Source organism: Rattus norvegicus, chromosome 1, assembly GCF_036323735.1.
Source record: "Rattus norvegicus strain BN/NHsdMcwi chromosome 1, GRCr8, whole genome shotgun sequence".
NCBI lineage: Eukaryota > Metazoa > Chordata > Mammalia > Rodentia > Muridae > Rattus > Rattus norvegicus.
In genome coordinates, this window is record NC_086019.1 from 174,415,470 (window position 1) to 174,431,214 (window position 15,745).

A 15,745-nucleotide genomic window follows, 5' to 3' on the forward strand; every position below is an offset into this window, starting at 1 on the left:
TTGTCAACACTGTGGACCAAATGAACCTCTTCTTAAACTGAGTGCATGCCTGTAATCCCATCACTCACAGGGTAGAGGCATGAGGACCACGAGTTCGAGGTCAGTCTGAACTACAAAGTGAGAATGTGTCTCCAAAACAAACAAAGAAACAAACAAACAAACGAGACCTAGGGTCTTGACCATTGAGGTGAATCAGTGGGTAAAGGTGCTTTTCACTGAGTCTTAAGACTAAGTTTAATCCCCAGGGTCTACAGGGCAGAAGGAGAGAACTGACTCCCGCAGGAGAAGAACTGGATACTCTATCTTAAGGCTAGCGGTCCCATAAAATGTAACACATCAGCAAGAGTTGTATCTCACGGTCAGAAGCTCCAGGAGTTGGAGGGTGACCATTGTCAAATTGATCAAATCTAGAAGCATTTAGGTCCTAGACGCTAAGTGATGAGCTTCTGTCATGCCTGTAGAGGATTGTCTAGAGTAGGTTAATCGAGGTGGGAAGACCCGCCCACTGTGGATTGTGCCATTGCTTGGGATGGGATCCTGGGCTGTACGAAAAGGAGAAAGTGGGCTGAGGACATTTATTATTCACTCCCCTTCCAACTACAGGTGCGGTGTGACCAGCAACCTCTCGCTCCTGCTGCCAGGACTCCCCATGGCAACAAGCTGTACCGTTGAATTGTGAGCCAAAACAAACCCTTCCCCATTAGGTCGGTCGGTTTTGCCAGAGTGTTTTAGCAACAGGAAAAGTAATAGACATCACTGGAGACACATTTCAGAAATGTTATGCATTCTAGATTAGATCCTGATTGTGTTTTCTGGGGAAAATACAAGTCTATAGTTCTCTGTGGATCTAATTCAGCATTGGAGAAAGATTAGGGTTCAGCTCCAAGTAACAAAGAGGCTTTTGACTTCCGCCAACAGTTTGGAAATGTGCATTTATTTTCAAACTCAGCTATGTGACACTCTAGAGTTCAACACGGCCACACCCACCTGTGTGAGGTTTAACAGCATTAGGGACAGACAGCCGATGACCTGTAAGTCCAGTGTCTCCTTTGCCATACCCTCTTCTAGGCTGCACAAAGGAAACAGCCCATATGACTTCATGGCTAGAACGTGAAGGTCCCCTTAGGAAGTGATGTCAGTGATGATGCAAACACATCCTTGGCACTAGAAGGCTGGCAACCAGACTCTCAGGCCTAAGCAGAAAGGTCAGCTTTCAGGGGCATCTTGAGTGGGAACTTTTATTCCATTTCACAGTTACGCCTGGAAACACAAGGCTGGCTTCCATGTCACCGGCCATGTGTGGCAGCAGCTGTGGCTGCTCTAAGTTGTTCCTCGCTTTCCTGAAAGGGCAGACCAACAAGTGTGTTTTCAGCCATGCCATTCCAAACAAGGCTATGCTCTCTGGAGAGGTCCTTTTCCTTAACTGTCCTTACAGCTGAAGCAGCGTGGTTGCTGGTCTGTGCCTGAGGATTCCTGCTGGCTTCGGAGGCCAGTGGCAGCGCTGAAACAGTTCACTCATGTTCTCCTCAACTCTGTCTCTCCCAGAACAGGGGTGGGAGATTTGCAGCCAAGTGGACAATGGGCTCACTCAGGCTGGATCTTCTTTTGCTGTGGGGGTAGACTGAAACTAGACACTCCCCCCACCACACACAGAGTCCTGCCCAACAGCTGTTCTCTCTCCATTCCCTGTATACTCTGGCTTTGTCTCAGAAGTGCTTATGCAGTTAAATCTCCTTCAACTGTATCTAATCCCACAGAAGCCTCCAGGTAAGCCCTACCCCTACCTGCAAAATCCCTCTGCCTCACTCTGAACCTCATTACCTTTAATGGCACATCCTTGGGCTTCTCTCTCTCTGTCATTTTCTAGCCACTGTAAAGATAATTCTTCAAAAACAGTATTTTAAAATGAGGCCTAGTTGGGGGTGGGAAGGGTGTGTCTCTCTGAAGGGGGTGAGTGCATGGAATCAGGTTCTTGGACTTGAAAATGGTATCGCTATAGTGTGATTTCATTCTTGCTCTCTCCAAGAAAGACAAAAATAAGATGAGACCATGAACCAGTTATGACAGCTTTCTCACGGGAATAGAAATCGTCATGAAGGTGACACTACTGGGCCACCTCAAAACGTCATGTGTTCTAGGCTTCTCTCTACCTTGAATGCTCACTTGTTCTTTTAACCAACATTAAATGACTCTCTCCCAAGGGTTTGCCATGCTAGGTATGTAGACAAGGAATGGTAAAGCATAGTTCTTGAGGGAAAACAACCAGGGAGGCAGATGTATAAATAAGTTAGACAGTAAATATGGTTGGATGATTAAAATTTAACAAGTACCAGAAGCTCTAACAGGGTGTTGCCCATTATGTTGGGCATTCGAGAGTGTGGGAAGAGGTCACAGGGGCCTGTATGGAGGGGAGTGCTTACACTTGGTCCTCAGGAGTGGTGAGAAGGACAAGAACGACAGCAGCAAAGATGGGTCCGAGTGAGAGGAGGGGCAATGTCATTTGGGAACCATAGCTGGATTGGAGCAGCTGAAGAGCCTGCTGGGGGGAACAGGATCAGACTGGAAGGCACCCAGCTGGCGAAGGCACCCATAGGTGAAGGATCAGAAGTACAGTCCCTGGAGCCAGACCACCGTAGTTTGAATGACTTAAGTTGAATTATTGTATGTGTGTGCATATGCATATGCATGTGCATGCACTCTTGTGTGTGTGTGTTTACTCTTATATCATTTATGCTTCTGTTTCCTTATCTGACCATGGAGAGAGTGATATCCATTTCAGATTTTGTTTTTCTTGAGGACTAAGGAAATACTGCCTACATAACACAGATGGTTTTTGGCTCACAATACGTTCTACATGAGTCATAGCATCAAAAACAATGAAACAGAAAAGCAACCACAAGAGAAGCCCCATCTCCAACTGAAGAGAGCTGAATGAAAGGAACCACTGAGCAGGGTGGAGAGCCACCATGCTGGAGGTGGACACACTGCCTTCAGTTTGACGCTGAACGGGTCCTTGGAAGGACACATTGGGGTTGGAAGTACCATGAAAACTGTAGTCCCGAAGTGCAAGGCAGAGAGTGAGAGTCTGAAGTGGAGGGCACACCTTTTCTTACCCAAGAGGTGGGGGTTAACTGTGTAGGATCACTTTCAAATGAAGCAAGCAACCAGGGAACAGACTGTGCCAAACAGCAGCTCCAACCTGGCATCTGAAGACACGATTCCTCAGGGGATTCAAACATCTCCGGAGTGTGTGGAGGGCTCACTGTGCTGGTGCCTGGTGACTACTGCTCCACACCTAGTGAGAACCGATTGATTGGCATGACATGGGTGCCACTGAGCAGAGCACACTTTCAGAGAGTGGGTGTCCTTGTGCACAAAAATGTGTGTATGGTCCATATCTATTCAGACTCATTCTATATTAATCCACATCTTCCTGTCTCCTGTCTAGGATGGGGCTACTTTTAGCCTGTGTATTTTTATGAGCGAGCTTTCCCACTCTCTGAGAAGAAATGGTGATTCTGAAAGGGAAAGAGAAGGTGAAAGGATTGTTGTGATACACGAAGTGGGAAGTGGGACAATATCTGTGTTGTGACTCCAAGTCTGAGCCTTATGGTCAGTACTGACCGCTAAGTACAATTCTTACTGACCACGAAACACAGGGAGGAAAAGGGGGAAAGCGAGCTTCTCATTTTCCCCTAGTGAAGGGGTTTTCGTTCTCTCAATCCATCTGAGCCAGGGGCAGGACTCTTCCCTTGGGCTAGAGTCCGTAACGAAGGTCACTTCTTTGTCAACCAGACACTTTTCCCAGAGCAGTTTTGTTGATCCCTTCAAAGCGTCGGGTTACTGTGAGTGCTTCCACGAATGACAGGAGAGAGCCTCCTTGTTCCCCAATGGGCTGGGTGGCCACATGTGCAAACCGGGCCTGACACACTGTACCTAGGGGCAGGGTGTTGGGGTAAATGCACTAGAGCAGGGCATGGCTAGGGAGTCCGATGTCCTACTGCTCTGCTGGCAGCTCTTGCTGGAGTCCCGAGCTCCACCAGGAGTCCCGCTGGGCTGCAGAGCAGGTGGATCTCCCAGGGGGCCCGTCGGCCTGCTCCGTGCAGGAGTTATAGGAACTGTAGAGCCCAAGCACAACACTCAAGACCAGCATCACAGCGGCCATCATCCAGATCACTTGCCAGTGTTGACACAATTTGGGATACATGACTTGTAGGAAGTGGACCAGTTCTTCAAGTTTGCTGTCAGTAAATATATATTTAGAGAGAGAAAGATTAGTATACTGGGCACATATCTAATGCCCAGACCCATAGTTCCCTGTCTGGGCATACCTTCCATGCTGTCTAAAGCAGTGGTTCTTAAGTTCAACTACACAGAGTAACACCTGGCAGATCATATTCAAAATATCCCAGGTCTTCTGGATGAGAATCCCACAGTTAACATCTGAGAATCCCTGGGCGATTTTGGTGCCACTGGTCCATACTGCTCATGCTCATGCAGATGTTTGCCCATCTCACATTCATTTCTTCTTCTACTCTCTCCAACCCTGTTCTCTCCATTCCTTCCTCTTTGCCTCCCTAGCATCTCTCTCCTCAATTACCACATTCCCCTTGCTTATTTTCCAACTTTCTCCCAGCCCACTCTCTCTCTTCAGCTTAGTAAAAAGACATTGATCAGAGAGTCCCATCCTAGAGCTTTCTGGAGATGTCCTGCACACTTTAATAAGCTATATTTTCTCCTGTGTCTGAATCCAATCCTATGATCTGTAAAGCAAGATTATTGAGGTTACCAAAACGAAGAGGTGAGGAGAGTGACTGAGGGCTTCCTGTAGACCCCGAGTCACAACACGGACACCGAAGTTCTCAGGCCACTGCCTGGAAAGTTTGAAGCTTGAACAGAGAGCTGGTAGGAAGTAGAAGACTTGCCATGAGTCAAAATAGTCAGCAAATGCCCTCCTAAGAAAGGGGCCAAGGCCCTTGTGCTTGCCTTGGATGCCAGGGCCACAGGGGACAGCCGTTGGTCCCTTGTCCATGTGGGGGACCCCATCAGGCCATTCTAGCTGTAAAAGTCCTTACATGACTAGGAAGTAGACCAATCTGAGCTGTACAAGCCATCACATGACAGCTTAGTATATTTGCTTCCGAGAAAAATCATTAGCTTATGCAACTACTGGGAAGGGAGATTGGAATTACAAGCTTTCTTCCTTCTAGCCCTCTTTATCTTTGGATCCTAGTGGGATACAGCTGGAATCCAAAATGGAGTCATTTTTCAAGCTCTATTTTTGTGATCCAAAACAGGCTGCTGGTGTGTTGAAGAGCCCACTCTAAATCTATGCTTAAAGATTTATTTTTTTTAATTCTGTGTTGGGAGGGGGAGTATGCACACTGGAGTGCAGGTGTCTGTGGAACCAGAGGCATTAGATTCCCTGGAACTGGATTTACAGGAGGTTGTAAGTCCAGATCTCTACAAGAGCAGGATGTGATCTTAACTCCCAAACCATCTTTCTAGCCCCAAATCTATCCTCGGTCTACAAAAGAGCAGGCCAAGATCTGTGATGTATGATTCTTAACTGATCACCCAGTTTTTAAGTCCATAAGAGAAACTGGAAATAAAATTAGGCCAGAAATAGAGTTCCTTTGGGTCAATTTTTGATGGCTAAAGCTTCTGTTTCCTGAGCACTATTGGAAAAGTAAAGGGACCTGCTTAATTTCCATTTCAACTGCATAGAACAAGTCTGAATCAGTGGTGAGAAGAAACAATTAAACCAGTTTTGTGTTACCTATTGTGAATCTCGCTCATATTACATAACAATGCCACAGACTGCACTAAGAAGTTGTTGGCTTGCTTCACCCTAAGTTCCTTCAGTGATTTATGACAGATTACTACATATAAGGTAGAAGAAATCTAAACACACAGACTTACAATTCGATGTTGAAGCTTTTAAATAAGGGGCTAGTTGCTAGGCTTAATTCAGTGGTTTTTATTTATTTCTATATTTTAAAAAATATTTAATTTGTATGTGTATGAATGTTTTACCTGCACTTATGTATGTGCCCTATATGCATGCCTGGTTCCCATGAAGGCCAGAAGAAGGCATCAGATACCCTGGACATGGACGTGAACCATGATGTGTATGCTGGACAGTAAATTTGGGCCCTCTGCAAGAGCAAAAAGTACTTAAAACCACTAGGGCATCTCTCCAGACCCAGTGTTTCTTAAAACGTATAAAATAGGACATAAAAACTTGTGTGTGTGTGTGTGTGTGTGTGTGTGTGTGTGTGTGTGCATGCATACACCTATAGATGCACATAAAAGCCAGGAGAGGGCATAGGATGTTTTCCTGTATCCTCCCCTATCCCTTTGAGGAAGGGGCTCTCTTTGAACCTGGAGCTCGTGTTGGCTTAGGCTAGAAGCCAGCAAGCTGCAGTGATCCTCTTGTCTCTGTCACTATTGGATCTGGAGTAACATGGTGTGCACGGGATGCCTGGCTTGCTGTGTGAATGCTGGGGTCCAAACTCCAGTCCTCGTGATTGTGTAACAAGTGTTCTTAATAACTGAGATGCTTTTCCAGCCCCCATGGAACTTATGGTAACTTCTGCTTGCTGGCGAAGTGCCAACATCTCCCAGAGGTCTCGTGCTCGAGTGAAGGCGCCTGTGGGCAGCGCTGGTTCTAAGGGATTCCACAATGGACTGAGCGTTGTCTGGCCTTGGGACCAGTCTGACTTGGGTTATAGGTGAGAGAGGGGCTTTATGACAGTGGGTGTGCCGTCTATATGATAAATGTGAACGTGGGCTGAGTCTGAAAAAGTGAAGCCGTACCCCTGTGCTGAAGGCTAAAGCCCTTTGGAGGGCCTTTCTTTGGTCTTGTATCAGCCATCTGAGGAAGTGTTACTTCCTCAAAACTTAAAAATACTCTAATCGAGCATGAAGGATGGGAGTCTGAATGAGGAGTACAAATGGCCATTGTACTGTGTTGCTCACAAGCTGGGCTGAAAGGGACCCAGGCAAAGCCTTGCTTCCCTGGGTTTTCATGAGACAGAAGGGGGCTGCTACTTGCCAGTGAATAAGTCAGCTAGATAAGGCCCATGTTTTGTAAGTCGGACTGTTTATAGTCATGTGCCTGCTCTGTTTATTTCTCTTTTGTTCTGTGTGAGAAGTGTTGGAAATGCTAGTCTGTCTTAGATGAAATCAAGGTGCCAATGGAAGGTCTGTGTCCAGGCTTGGCCTTGACAAAGGCAGCCTGGTGGTCTGCAAAATAAATGCAGATGCCCAAGAGGGATGGGGACCCGAATGCAGTTGCTTGGAGTCAGGGTTGTATTTCCATGGTTCAACTTGAGGCTCTTTTACCGGAAGTGGTGGTGTAACTGGCACAGGCACGTTCACCATGAGGACACAATTTCCCTGGCACTCTGAAAAAGCTCTTCCCTTGACAATGGGGTGACCCAGGCAGGCTGAGCCCCTCCTGCTGGCTGTGTCTTCCACCACTGGGCTCTGTTGAAGGCATCTACAGGCTTTGAAATTCAGTTATTGTCTTTCCTGACTTACTACCTTACTCATCACATGTAAGGAGGTTCTGGGGCTTGCCCACAGGAGGTTCAGGTCACAGACACTGTGTCTGAGGCCAGTGGCAGAAGATCATACAGCTAACAGTTTTGTCTGGAGAAGTTCTGGACCAAGCTAAGGGGGATCTAAAAGGAGATACCAGTGAAGTGTCCCAAGATTGCTACAGCTATATTTGAGAAAAACAAAACAAAGCAAAACCAAGCTCTTCGTGTATTAATAGAGACAGCTGGGCAGAATATATGAAATTAGGGCTTTTCTAAAGATCTAGGGTATTGAATGGTCCTTAGAGTGGTGTATACTTCTTCTGAAGGAGAGTTTATTCTGTCCTTTAACACATTCCTGTGTGGGATAGTCTTGGCCTAGTGGGCTTATGACCTCATTATATGGAATACCCTGCAACTAGACAAGGTTATTTCTGTTGTTCTTAGTCTGAGGATGCACCTCAGTAGAATAACACTTGCCTACTGTGTGCAAGTTCCTGCGTTCAGTCACTGGTGTCAGTTTTGTCTTGTTTTGTTTTTAATATACTGTTTTGTATGGTACAGGGAGGCCTATACCTACAGAGGAGCAAGAACACAGTCTTTCTCTGCGTTCCATTTCTGTTTCCACTGGTTAGGAGGAGATATTTTGAAATGGAAAGTATTTCATTTCCAACCTAAAGTGAAGACACCATGCAAATGACGGAATGTTTGGTCAATAAAGCAGGGTCCTGGTAGAAACTGAACTTTGCTACTGACCTAAATTTGTCCCCTGCCTTGCTGTGCCCTCTGCTTCCCTCCACTGTTCTTATTTTTGTCTAAACCCTCTCTAGGAATTCAGGCCAGCTCCTTTGATCTAGACTCATATATGGCGGAGGCTGTGGAATGGGCTGACCAGAGCTTGGCTGGGAGTCCACTAAGAGTCCCTCTCCCTTTCTCAGCTCCTAGGAACTATGAATGGCTCCCTGCCTTGCCATGACTACCTCTGACCCCTCAGCTCTTGCAAACATGCCACTGAGAACATGATTGTCTCTACTTTCTGTAGTTAGTGCCTTCTTGAGTTCTGCTAGCCAAGAATTTGAGTTCTGTTAGCCGATAATTTGGGCCCCAGACCTACTGCTATGCAGGACTGGAGTTTCCATCCATTTTGTGCAGTTAAATGCCTTGCTACCCATTTGGGATCCAAGTATAGGCTTCCAACCTGCTTCTCTGGTCCTTCTCGTCTTCCTGGGTTTCTTCGACCTCTTCTGGTTCCTGAGGACTCTCTGCCTTCTGTTCCTCTTCCTCCTCCTTCAGGTCTTGAAGTTCTTCGGTCTTCTTTACCCCTTCCTGGTATCTGGAGGGCAGAAAGGAACAATTGAGTCTGGGAGGGCCAGATACAGGACATTCTTGCCCGAGGCCCTGGGGGAAGGGACTCAAGAACCCCCAGTCATTGTGCACTTCCTGTGGCTCCATATAACAGGAAAAAGCTGGGAAGCGCCACTGAACCTCACCACGGCTCATATCAGTAACATTTCCCCTCGTTCCTCAACCATCCTTCCTGTTTATGTGACAGTGTGACAAACCAACTGGGAAAAAATGTGAGACAGGGTCTACTTCTGGTTGTTATTCCATAAAACATTCCCCAGAGATAAGATTGCATTTCCTCTGTGGAACCTAAGAGTTTCAACTTTAGGGGCTCCCTCATCTCAGATGTGCCAGGGCTTGACATAGGGAGGTACCCAGAAAATATTGACAGAACCAATGGAGGGACTTTGCTCTCCTGTTTTGGGGAAGAACTTTCCTTAAAGGCCTCTAGTGATTCTTGGGATCACATATTTCCATGAATACAACATGCTCTCTTGTCAGACAGCCAGGTGTCTAACTTCATTAGTTAGATCGGAACAATTCCACCCATGACTGAGTGACAACCACACGGATACCATGAGGTTCTGTGCCCATGGTAAGCTAAACCTCTTACCATGGGACACCATGGAACACCATGCTAGGTTAAAAGTGAGCTTCTATCTTGATTCCTGGACATTTGATCCTGCTCAGTGCTCTCCCAGTGCCTGTTAGCTGGCCCTGGTTGCTAATGCAACTCATTCACAGATAGGCAAGGGTGGAAGTGGTGAGGAGGAGCCCAATTTACACAGAAGACCAGGGCAATTCTAGGAAGCACAGTTGGGCACTGTTGGCAATAACATGACAGATCTGCACATGTGTCAGGAAGCCTCAGGCAGCACCAAGAACAACCTAGCTCAGGACCTTGATGCTTAGACGTTTCTAGGCAGAAGCATCGTGCCTGAAAGAGAAAAGTTTAGTCAAGTCTAGCCATTGTCTGTGTACTGCTTCCCTGGGTAAGCCATCTTCATTGAAGGAGAGGCTTTGGGCTCATTGATTGCTTCCTAAAAACTCCTCGGAAGCAAGCCAGGGTGTGGGAAGCTCTCTTCTGAGACCTGCCAGGTGCCCGCGGGATGGCAAGGTCTGACTCACCCTTTGTTGTAGGCTTCTTCCTCTGCTCTGGCCTTGGCCTCTTGGCTCGTCTCCTCCGGGTAGCTTGGGAGTGGCACAGGGGCGCACACTTCACAGTTAGCCTCTGCATTTGTCTTTCCACTGTGAGAGGAGGGAAGTGCAGGGTGTCATTGCAGGGAGAGAATGCACATCTGCAGACAGACTGTGTCTTTGGCCTGGTTCCTGATTCAAAGAAGAACCTGGGGCTCTTTCACTGGCTCTTGGGTTTAAAACATCTACCTTGAGACGAGTTTGCATAAAGACATAGTCCATGAATCTTCCCCAGACCACTGAGGAGGCAGGCACCCTATCAGCTTCTTTAGCCTTGTATCCCCAAATCCAACTTTATTCTTATTTGAGGAAGTGCTCTGAGTGGACAGGCAAGTGGCACAGGCAACGGAGCACTGCCACAAGGAGACAGGTGGAAACATCTGGGTCCTTCATTTCTTACAGTCTGTCCTATGCCTCGTGACTTTCACTTATTCTGTCAACTGTGTATTGAGTATGAGAAGGTTACAGGTACAAGGCGATGTGGATTGTAAGAAGGAAGGGAGAAACCTTTCTCCTTTTTTCTAATGTAGAGTTATGCAAAAGGAAAAGGAAATGATATCAACTATGAACTATAATATTTAGGAAAGAAGCTATTCAGTGACAGAAAATGACGAAGAGAGCGTGGTCACAAAAAGTGGATGGCCACAAAAGACCTCTCTGAAGATGAGACATTTGTGCAAAGATCATCTGAGGCGAGAGGTAGAAGATAAATAGACTTGAAGATGCAAGGGATGCTGGGAGACCCGAGTTGCTGAGAATAATCAATATGGCAGGAGCTAAGTTTGGAGCTGAATAAATTGTCATGCATATGAGATGTCCAGGAACAGATATTGGGTGGACAGCTGGAGATGCCCAAGTAAGGCAGAGATGAGCTCTTGGCTAGAGATAGTCGCTTGATGTCATAAGAACATTAAAGAACAGATGGTGACTTAAGGAGAGAGCATGAGGAGAGAGAACCGGGATAAAATGACAAAAGTAGCAGCTAGAGAGGTAGGTGTACGCAGGAAGAGAGAGGAGGCTTCGGGGTCAGGGAGAGAGGGCTCAGTGTGTTTCACTGTGTCTTCTGAAACTGTGTCCCTGGGGGGTGTGATATGCAGGGCTCACACGGAGCCTTGAGGTAATGGATGAATGGGCTTAATGGAGAAAGGGAGGTAAGAAATGCACAGCCACAGTTTGAATAGGGAGGGGAGCAGGGAGTCACTGGCAGGACTGCTCTAGGGTACAAGCAAATTCAAACATAAGGAGAAAAGGTACAGCAGAGGGAATGAGAGAAGGCAGCCAAAGGGACACTACCTTTAACTAAAGCAATTGAGACCTCAGAAAAGAGAAACCTCTCCTTAATTAGGACGAGTAGAAGCAAAGGACAGTGGGGATTTGACAAAACGTGAGCTGTCTCCTACCTAGTGACAAAGCAGAAATGTTGTTTGTAAGAGCAATGCCAGGTCTTCTTCAGAGAGTGAGAGGACAGAGATCTGCGAGAGCCAAGAAATAGCAAGAAATACAAGCATCATGTAGAATAGTAGGAAAATAAGCACACTAGCCAATCACCTCAGGATGGTTGGGCATACTTGGAGCCTGTCTAATGAATGAACGGGACTGAAAGTTCAAAGGAAGCAGCCTAAGAGACACACCATCCCTACAGATGCACTCTGCAGCCATCTTGGTGCCCTTAACCCCACAAGGAGTGACAGTGGCATGGAGGAACCCAGAAACAAGGCAAGTACTGTAAGATGAGCTTCTAGCAGGGAGCTAAAAGGTCACCACTGCCTTTCCTTAGGCAGGGTCCAACCCTCCAGCGTGCTTCCTTCTCTTGGCCTCAGTTTCTATCTCTTAGCTTTCCTTCATTAGACTGGAAACCAAAAGCCATCATGAACGAGGAAGATAATGCTCTAAAAATACCAGCTATTCATAATATTTCTCTTCCTGCAAATTGTATTCTCCACTCCCTTTCCCGAGACCTTTGCCTGATGTGCAGTTTCCTATATGTCCTTTGACTGGAGCAAGTGAAGAAAAATACAATTAGAGTCAAGGCCAGGGATGGGCGCTATCTCTTGAATATATTTATATCTTAGAAGTGAAATGTGGTCTTCTCTGAAGGTCTGATAGAATTCTGCACTAAACCCATCTGATCCTGGGCTCTTTTTGGTTGGGAGACTTTTAATGACTGCTTCTATTTCTTTAGGAGTTATAAGTTTAGAAGTTTAGATGGTTTATCTGATCCTGATTTAACTTTGGTACCTGGTATCTGTCTAGAAAATTATCCATTTCCTGCAAATTTTCCAGTTTTGTTGAGTATAGGCTATGATCACTTAACCTTTGACAAAAGAGCTAAAACCATCCAGTGAAAACAAGACAGCATTTTCAAAAATGGTGCTGGTCCTACTGGTGGTCAGCATGTAGAAGAATTAGATTTGACTTAAATTAGAATTAGATTTCACAAGTAACCCTATTTAAAAATGTGGTACAGAGCTAAACAAAGAATTCTCAGCTGAGGAATATCGAATGGCTGAGAAGTACCTAAAAAATGTTCAACATCCTTACTCATCAGGGAAATGCAAATCAAAACAACCCTGAGATCCCACCTCACACCAGTCAGAATGGCTAAGATTAAAAACTCAGGTGACAACAGATGCTGGTGAGGATGTGGAGAAAGAAAAACACTCCTCCATTGTTGGTAGGATTCCAAACTGGTACAACCACTCTGGAAATCAGTCTGGAGGTTCCTCAGAAAATTGGACATTGTACTATCTGACTCAACTATACCTCTCCTGGGCATATACCCAAATGATGCTCTAACATACAACAAAGACACATGTTCCATTATGTTCATAACAGCCTTATTTATAATAGTCAGAAGCTGGAAAGAACCCAGATGCCCTTCAACAGAGGAACAGATACAGAAAATGTGGTATGTCTATACAATGGAATATTACTCAGCTATAAAAAACAATGACTTCATGAAAATTCACAGACAAATGGATGGAACTAGAAAATATCATCCTGCGTGAGGTAACCCAATCACAAAAAAACACACATGGTATGAACTGATAAGTGGATATTAGCCCAAAAACTTGAATTACCCAAGATACAATCCACAGACCACATGAAGCTCAAGAAGGATGACCAAAATGCAGATGCTACACTCCTTCTTAAAAGGGGGAACAAAAATATTCATAGGAGGTGATATGGAGACAAAGTCTGGAGCAGGGACTGAAGGAATAACCATTCAGAGCCTGTCCCACCTGGGGATATATATATATAATATCCACCTGGGGATTATATATATATATAATATTGATGAAGCCAAGAAGTGCATGCTGACAGGAGCCTGATAAAGCTGTCTCCTGAGAGACTCAGCTAGAGACTGACAAATACAGAGGTGAATGCTAGCAGCAAACCACTAAACTGAGAACAGGGTCTGCATTGGAGGAATTAAAAGAAAGGATTGAAGGAACTGAAGGGGTTTGCAACCCTTAAGAACAACAATGCCAACCAACCAGAGCTCCCAGGGACTAAACCACCATCCAAAGAGTACACATGGACAGATCCATGGCTCCAGCTGCCTATGTAGCAGAGGATGGCCTTGTTGGGCACCAACAGGAGGAGAAGCCCTTGGTCCTGCCCAGGCTGGACACCCCCCAACCCCCAGTGTGGGGGGGAATGTCAAGGGGTGGGAAGGGGGGGTGGTTGGGGAGGAGGAACACTCTTATAGAAGAAGGGGAGGGAGATGGGATAGGGAATAACATTTGAAATGTAAATAAAAAAATATCCAATTAAAAAAAAAGGAAGTGAAATTTGGCCTTCATACTCTTAGCTTCTTTTCTCCATAGTTGCCCATGTTACAGTCCTTAAAGCTAGACAGGTATGAAGAGAACTTGCCAGAAACAGACCTAGATTAAACCCCAAGCTCAGTGACCCCAACTAATCAGTCTGAGGTTGTACAAGCTTGTGACTCTACCCCCCACCACACACACCCTTGCCTGGCAGGAATGAGAATATTCTAATAGAAAAGATGCCTGTGGCTTCCCCTTGGCTATCAGGCTATTGAAACAATGCTCCCCACAAGAAGTGGAATCTCCTCAGGAATCTCATGCCAGCAGGAGAAAAGTTTAGAAGCCTAGGCCAGCCAGAAAGGAAATTCGTCTCCTGGAAAAAGACGTGCAACTTGCCAGGTCGGCCAGTGGAGCTGAGGGTAGTGGGACAGTGACAGAGGAAGCACACCTTGACCAGAACTGTTGAGTTATGCAGACCTCTGGCCCTCTCACTTAAACCCAACCCTTCTGTCAGGACTCTGAACATATATTGGGCTGAGAGTCACTGGATCTCTTTGTTCTAATTCTCAATATAACCATATTGAATAAACCCTTTTCTGCTTTCTACTATTAATTTAGCCCTTTTGATTGGCCGATTGCGGGCAGGTGGGTGAGCCTGCATTGTTAGGGCTGCCAGGGCACTGACTGTGACCTCAACTCTAGTAGCACTTAGTTTATGGGAAGGCTCAAGCTTAGCCCTGCTGCAGGGTGATGCTGACCCATGCTTCAGCTGGACTAGCCACTGTCCTCGTGAGGAATTCCTTCCTGGAAGATAAGAAACAATTCCACACTTGCCTACAGTCACATTTCTGATGCTGGTTGGGCTGTTCACTTCGTGTCAAGATGAGCTTCCTTCCTTGGCCCCCCTGTCAGTTCTCTTCCGGAGCTCTTTGTGCTGCTGAGTGAAGCTATTCCCACCACATTCCCATAGCCAGCAATGCTTCTTCCCTCACAAACTGCTTCAAGTATGAGAGGCTGGGGGAGCCTTGGTTTCACACCAAGCCGGAAGCTGGGATTGGAGGCGGGGCAAATATAGTGATATGCAAATGTTGTCGGTATTTTCTGATTTTTTTTTAGACCAAGCATGGAGTTCCTTATGTATCTTCTCTGGCTACCTGGGAGTTTCTCCTTGTGTATCTTTAAGACTCAGGTCAAACCCTCCTTCACTGTAGGATTGTTGTTGATGTTCTACTGTCTCCCAGGCTAAAGTGGATCTGTCACCACACTTCCGGAACAAAGGGAGAATGTTTTCACACCCTCCCATCCCCTCCCTGGGACCGTGATCAATGGAGTAGGCTAAGTTTGAAAGGTGCCTGGTGCAGACTACAGTTCCTTTGCTACTCCAACCCCTCAGTGATGTGCCTAATCTCTGCATATGAAGTTAGTAAGAAGACAGATCCTATCTGTACTCGAGGACTTCCTGAGAACCTAGAGCTTGGCTTGGTCTAAGAGAATCCATACTGGACTCTGTAAATGAGGGCCGAGCACAATCTGTGACCTCCCAAGGGGTCATTGAGTGAATTTTAGTCTTTATCCGCACCCTGGGATCCTGTGCCTTCTTTCTGGGTGATTCATTAAACTGTGGCTGTGTCTATCACCATGCTCAGCTCTCATTCACCTGAGGTCTGTTTGTTCAAAGTAAATCATGAGCCAAGCCAGTTGTGAGTTTATTGGTGAGCAGTATTCAAGCCTTTCCAAAAGGCAGGTCTTGCCTCTTAGGCTCAGAAATGCTGCTAACTCGTCTCAGTTCAGTGGCTTCCTTTAAACCAATAAACCCAAGCCTGAGTTATTGGAACGTCCTTCTTCCCCCCACCCCTAGTCCCAGATTCTTGAGTAATAATTACCCTG

At 46.1% G+C, this 15,745-nt stretch overlaps 1 protein-coding gene across 7 annotated transcripts in view; it reads right to left on the bottom strand.

Moving 5' to 3' along the window:
• Window positions 1-913: 913 nt before the first annotated feature.
• Window positions 914-15,745, bottom strand: part of Irag1 (inositol 1,4,5-triphosphate receptor associated 1) — a 112,531-nt gene continuing 97,699 nt past the window's right edge. For 4 of the 7 annotated variants that reach the window (XM_006230047.5, XM_063262919.1, XM_063262927.1 and 1 more), the window contains 3 exons: window positions 10,017-10,136; window positions 8,743-8,877; window positions 914-4,241 (listed from right to left, as the gene is read on the bottom strand). In XM_006230047.5, the coding sequence (XP_006230109.1) occupies window positions 3,998-4,241; window positions 8,743-8,877; window positions 10,017-10,136 (499 nt within the window). In that variant the 3' untranslated portion in view covers window positions 914-3,997. Of the gene's footprint in view, window positions 4,903-8,742; window positions 8,878-10,016; window positions 10,137-15,745 lie in introns of all 7 variants that reach the window. The other 3 variants (NM_001105210.1, NM_001105211.1, XM_039078105.2) reach the window with 2 other exon arrangements.